Below are 6,794 nucleotides of genomic sequence, written 5' to 3'. Positions count from 1 at the left end.
TAACATAATTATTATTAAATATCTCGGCTCGATCCATCTTGCATGACCGATGCTTATATTCTTCTATATATTCTTGATTAATGAGAGAAAGGAATTTCATGGGAAAATACTTTGTATAAAAACATGGTCATCTCGGTGAATATCTTTTAAATATATGTATGTTACAAGATTCAAGAAGAAATATAAAATTATAAAATTCAGGGCATCCACAATACACTAAATAAACTCTACATAGTTTAATGGATTGACATACAAGTTTATCATTTTCTTTCTTACGATCTATTGAACTCTACAAGAGTTCAATGTAATGTATTTAAAGAAAATCATTTTATATTAAAAAAGTTTCTTTTCACATTGAACATGTGACCATTGAACTTCATATCCATCGAACAACAACCAACTTGACATCCAATTATGGTTGAATTTAATTCATTGAATACCAATTAAACATTCCACAAAATTCAACCAATTCCATTAAACCATGCATATTAAATGCTCTTAGTCAAATAATAAAAAAACGTCAAAGCTTGATTGGAATAGCCATGAGTGGTAAACGTCAAAGCTTGATTGGAATAGCCATGAGTGGTATTTTTCTTGGCAATGTGAGCCCAAACTTTTCCTCCATATCCATATCTTCTACTCTTACATTTCCTTCAAGTTTCCACTCAAACTTATGAATCAAAGATCCTAACATTATATGCAACATTCTATGAGCAATATTCAATCCCGGACATATCCTCCTCCCAGCACCAAAAGGAATGAACTCATAATCTTGACCTTTATAGTCAATCTTGACTTCCAAAAACCTTTCTGGAATGAACGTTTCCGAGTCTGACCAAATATTATGATCACGCCCCATTGCCCACACATTACAGAGGATTTGTGCATTTTTAGGCACGATGAAACTGTTGACTTGTACTTCTTGTATGGCTTGGTGAGGAACAAGAAGAGGAATAGGAGGATGCAACCGAAGAGTTTCTTTGATAACTGCTTGCAAGTAAGGAAGTTGAGAGATATATGTTTCTTGTACGATTCCCTTCTTATTTTTCATGAATTTATTGATCTCTGACCGAGTCGTTTCCATTTTCTCTCGGTTACGAAGAAGCTCAGTCATTGCCCATTCTAATGTGCTCGACGTCGTGTCAGTTCCTGCGATAAACAAAACCTACAATATTCTTAAAATCATTAATTGTATATGTCAACAATGTTCCCATAAAAAATTACACAGGTATTTAAAGAATTATAGTTACTTATTCAACAATTAGGGTAAAATCCATAATTAAATTGTCATTCATTAAACTATTTTGACTGTTTAAAAATTTCATTTTATATAATCACCCGATTTTGATAGTAGGGTAAAGTAAAGAGAAGCATAACATTCACCATTTTATAGAATTAACTATTAAACTATTTTATTCAACATAGAAGTACCCTAAAATACATACAATGGAATTTCACCACTGTATTGATTTAACTATTATATCATTTTAAAAAAATAATTAATGGTTTAATTAATTAAAATAACAAAAAGTTTAATGGTTAAATTAATAACTTGAATTTTATAGTTTATGTTTGTTTTAGCCGTTCTAAGAGAAAATAACCTGGATAAAAATAATTAGTGTTCTTTTGAATTCTTGCTTTGGCAATAATATACATATTTCAACTTATGGGTCAAATAAAATCAAATCACTCTCAAGGTACTTTTGAAATTGGTCCGACTCGATTTATTTTGTGGTTTGATACGGTATATAATTTAAAAAAAAGGATTATTAGAATGTAAACAAAATATATTTTTGTTGACATAATACATTCTGTTTTAATGGTACTTTGTGAACATTAAAAAATTGTTGTTTATCCATTTACGATGTTTTTTAAAACAATAGTGTTTTGTAAAAAAAAAAAAAAACAAATAGTTTGTTTACCCATCTACTACATTAACCCTACATTTGATGAAGAAATCAATTTCATGTCTCAAAATTGTAGCTATGACTAGCTTGTTAATATGATAAAAAGATTTACTTACATAGAACAAATGTCTCATTTCATCTCGACTAAATATAGATTCTTCTTTGTCCGTGAGATCGAGCAACGAGTCCAAAACATCGTTGTTTACTGATGATGACACACCATCGTATGATGATGAATTCAGTCTTGATTGCAATCGTTGGTCAATGATCCTATCAATAATAGCCAGCAACTTTTTACCATAAGCATTTCCTCGACGTACTAATCCTTGTGGGTCCAATGGTTTTAGTATTGGAAAAAAGTCTGCTAGATTCGGCTTCCCAGCTATTTCCAACAAAGACATCACTGCTTCCTTGAACTCTTGTGATGATACGGTGTCATATTGACTGAAATCCACAGAGAACATATATTTGGAGAGAACGTTAAGAGTTGTTGTAAAGGCAACTGCACCTATGTTTATAGCCTTTCCATTTGTACAACATCTATCGACATGGTCAAGAAGTTCTTGTACCTAAACGTAACACAATACGATCCGATTAGAGTGAATTTTGTAAAAATGTGTTTTTAGTATTTAATAAGAAAAGATAGAAAACCGGTTTAAGTCTCCCAGCCCGACATAGTACCAATTATGCAAGGGCCGAAGGGCGGGTCGATTATGGACCGGTTCATCCCGTTTTATATATTTTAGGAGAAAGCCCAGTTAAGGCCCGATACTGGTTTTACCTGGATTCCCAAATAAAATATTAACCTAGGGCTAGGGCAGTGGCACCATCGTAAATTTCTCTTGGTCAAATGGTGCAAATTGCAATGTCTCTAACACCGACAGAGTTATAACCCCTGGAGATCTTCAATGTCAATGCCATCCATCGAGTTTCTCAGATTTCTTTGATTCAAAAAATGTGGTTGGATATGATCCTACGATTCTATGGGTTGACCTTAGAATCAATTTTATGTCCGATCTTACTAAAACCTGATCCTTCTGTGATCAAGATCGTTTTTCGATGCTATAGCAAAATCACGATTTTAACTAAATAAGCAAATACAGATGTAAACGATAAATTGAATTCGTACCTTCTCCTCACGTAGGAGTGCACTACCATCTAAACGTTGAACGGAGAAAAAATATTCTCTGGTTATTCGCCGTAGTCTACGCCATTGATCTCCGGTGGGGAGCCACGCTAACGAGTATTGATCGTGGTCAACTATCCGGGCGACGTCGGGTATCGATCGGCCGGAGAATGATATATCATGAGTGTGGAAGAATTCTTTGGCAACATCAGGTGATGAAACAACTATCGTTGTTCTGCTTCCTAGCTTAAGAGACATCAAAGGACCATAACGACTAGAGAGTGTGGCGAGAGAGCGATGTGGTTTGTCACTGAGCTTTAGAAGGCTTCCGATGATCGGAAAAGGGTAAGGTCCCGGCGGAAGCCGTGACTTGCGCCGGCTGGTGGTGGTGATCAGGGCATAGATGAGTGTAAAAAGGGCACAAATTAAGAGAAAGAAAGATGAATAATCCATTCTATAGGTGTGTGTGCGCTTTGTTATCAGACTCCATATATGCAATTTTTCTCGTGATATGTGTGTAGCAACTTAATTTATTATTTACGGCGTGAGTTGTCATAAAAAGACTTATGGCAAGAGTTAAGACATGATTTCAAAACCATTCATTTATTTTGTGATGTATATAAGAAACCATAGAAAAACTTCAGAATTGAAAATACAAAATAGGGATGTTATAATAAATAAAAATACATTGTTATTTTTTGCATGTAATAAACATAACCAATTACATCATTGACTGCCAAATACAACTGCACCGAATAACTTTTGTTAGTTTATGTTGTTTTGTTCTTTTTGTATGTATAGTGTAGGGACCCTATTATAACATTGATATATATATATATATATATATATATATATATATATATATATATATATATATATATATATATATATATATATATATATTTGAACCAGCAAAGGACTTAAATCCACCTATGTCCACAACGGGACTTGAACCCTCGACCTCACATGCTTGTATTAGGTCTTGGTTTTATAGCACATGTAATCGCGGGTTACTTCAAATCATCTCTAGTGATGATTGTACCGCCAAAGACCTTTGGGAAAAGTTGAATGAATTTTTCCGGAACAATAAAATGTGTCAGATGTTACAATTATAAGATCAATTTCACAATACAAAGAAGGGTTAAAGCTCCATTATCGAATTTTGCCACACACTAAAAAACCTTGTCGATGATCTCAAGGATGTTGATTCAACAATAACCGAAATTGAGTTAGCGATGCAAATTTTGTGACAATTACCGCCTTCTTACCATAATATTGTTGATGTTATCACCAACACAAAGTCTTTTCCCTCATTCCTTGAAGCCAAAAATATACTTTTATTGTATGAATCAAGTGAGGCAGCTTTCGATTCCATTATCGAACCATCTATGTCTCAAAGTGCGACTCTTTTCTCCTCATCAAATCACCCGGAAAAGCAAAGAAATTGGTGGTCTAAAAACAAAAATAATTCGAGAAATAACTCAAAAAGTAATACTAATGAAATTGCTGCAGATTATCCTCCAACCTTTGTTGGAATATTGGGTAATTCCCCGCCTACCAAGGGCGTAGCTAAATGTATTCAAGGTAGGTCCTAGGACCTACCTAAATTCTAATATCTTATAGAAATTATATGTAAACTTATATTAGGACCTACCTTATCATATTAAAAAATATAAAGGACCTATCTAATTTTGTATGAGGAACCACGTAACTTTTTGTTCTAGATTCGCCACTGCCGCCTACTGTTGCCCTTGGACACACTCTTGTCGGTGCTGCTCATTCCCAAACGTAATTCCCTCCGAGCCTGCTCACTCCGAACTTACTCATACCGCAGGCTTCTATCTAACAAACAATGAAAATGAGATACTTATAAAGAGGAGAAGATAAGCTTCATTCATTAACCCTAGGAGATCATAATTGATTAGGAAAAGATCCTTAACCAATTATCCAAATCAAAACTCAAAATAAAAAGTTGCTACAAATAAAAATAAAACATAAAACACATTTTGAGGCCCAAAACGATTCCGAATGGCCGAAAAATACCACACCACACGTCATAAAGAAGCAATGAGTTTTCTTAATCGACTAATTTTACATGCCGTGTGAAAATTTCGTATAATTCTGAGCTGTTGGATCACTTCGGCAAATTTGGCGTTGATGTCATCATACTTCCATTCCTACTAGTGCTGACATCATCAAGCCATGCATCAACACTTGTACCACCTGCATCATCCTCACCCTCCTGAAAAGGACTCTACATTAAGTTCGCTTCATCATCAAAACTCACAACGAAAGGTGACAAATCTACAAAATTAAATGTAGCATACACATTGTAATCACCCGGTCACTCGATCTTGTACATTTTATCATTTGTTATGCTTCTCAATCTACATGCGAACCATTGGTGAAGCTCTTTAATTTGGTTGGACTAATCATCGCCTTCAACATTAACTAATCAAAAATGACTATAAGAGCTAAGTCAAGCGAGTGATTGGATTTCTGCCACACACAGTCTCAAATGGATAAGAAACCTGACCACCATAACTGAATCCTTTTGTTGCTGAGTATGATGTAAACCTAGGACAAAATCCAAACACACATCTTCCCATGAAGCGGTAAGGGTGGGAAGAAGGGTATATAACCCGATGTTGCTTCCATAGGTTTTGGCCAAATGACAAACTCGACACCTTGCAATTAGCCCTATCAACATATTTCTCCATACGAGGCCAATAAAACCATGAACTGATCAATGTCACGATTTTATCACCACCAAAATGTCCAGTTTGACGATTCTCAAGGGAATATAAAGGTGAGTCCCTTTAAATGTCACGATTTTATCACCACCAGTTTGACGATTGAGTATAATGGCATACCGTAACGATCTCAAGGGAATATAAAGGTGAGTCCCTTTAAAAAGGTACTCCTCACTAGTAGAAAACTCTTTATAGGTTCCCGAACCATAATTTCCCCATATGTCACGAAAATCAAGATCATTAGGATGCAAACTACAAAAGGCCTCGAATCCTTGCACTTGCATCCACATGGATGTAACTGGTAAATGACGTCGATTTAAGGCATCAACACCTGATTTTGTGACCCGAATTGATGCTTGATCACGAATGAAAAAGCTTGCAAATACTCGACCCACCTAGCATTTCTTGCACTCAAATTATGTTGATCGTTAATGTACTTCAACGCTTCATGATCATAAAACAATACAAACTCGTTTGGTAGTAAATATTGACGCTAAGTGTCCAAACTTCGAACAATAACATAAAATTCTTTGTCATATGTGAAATACTTTCTCATTGCATCATTTAGCTTCTCACTAAAAAGGATATTGTCCATTGAGTTTTACTAAGAACTCTACTATACCAACACCAGATGCATCACATTCAACGTGAAAAATATCAGTAAAATTTGGTAATACTAAAATGGGAGCTTAGGTTACCGTGGTTTTCAAAACAGAAAATTCCTTTTTGGCTTTGGGAGTCCACACGAACCAACCACCCTTGATACATTTGGTAATACGTGCAATAATGCTACTAAAGTTCGAATGAAACAACGGTAGAAAGATGGTAAACCATGAAAGCTTCGAATGTCATGCAAAGTCTTCGGAGTAGGCCAATTAAGGATAACCTCAATCTTTGAATCATCCATCTTGATTACTTCTACCGAAATCACATAACCCAAGAAGGTAATTTTATGAACTAGAAAATGACATTTCTTACTATTTGCATATAGTTTTTGCTCACACAAAA

At 34.9% G+C, this 6,794-nt stretch overlaps 1 protein-coding gene across 1 annotated transcript; it reads right to left on the bottom strand.

Annotated features, from left to right (window-relative positions):
* Window positions 1–310: 310 nt before the first annotated feature.
* LOC145125286 (cytochrome P450 76T24-like) lies at window positions 311–3,561 on the bottom strand. Its single transcript, XM_079060764.1, has 3 exons — window positions 3,037–3,561; window positions 2,024–2,476; window positions 311–1,165 (listed from the first exon to the last, which is right to left on the bottom strand). Exons 1-3 carry the CDS (start codon window positions 3,484–3,486, stop codon window positions 557–559), a joined length of 1,512 nt encoding a protein of 503 aa, XP_078916890.1. The 5' UTR covers window positions 3,487–3,561; the 3' UTR covers window positions 311–556.
* Window positions 3,562–6,794: the final 3,233 nt, after the last annotated feature.

The sequence above is a fragment of the Lactuca virosa genome, chromosome 7 (genome assembly GCF_052849685.1).
Source record: "Lactuca virosa cultivar CGN04683 chromosome 7, Lactuca_virosa_CGN04683_v6, whole genome shotgun sequence".
NCBI classification, from domain to species: Eukaryota; Viridiplantae; Streptophyta; class Magnoliopsida; order Asterales; family Asteraceae; genus Lactuca; species Lactuca virosa.
Note: the sequence above shows the minus strand (reverse complement) of the source record. Positions and strands in the feature narration are given on the sequence as shown.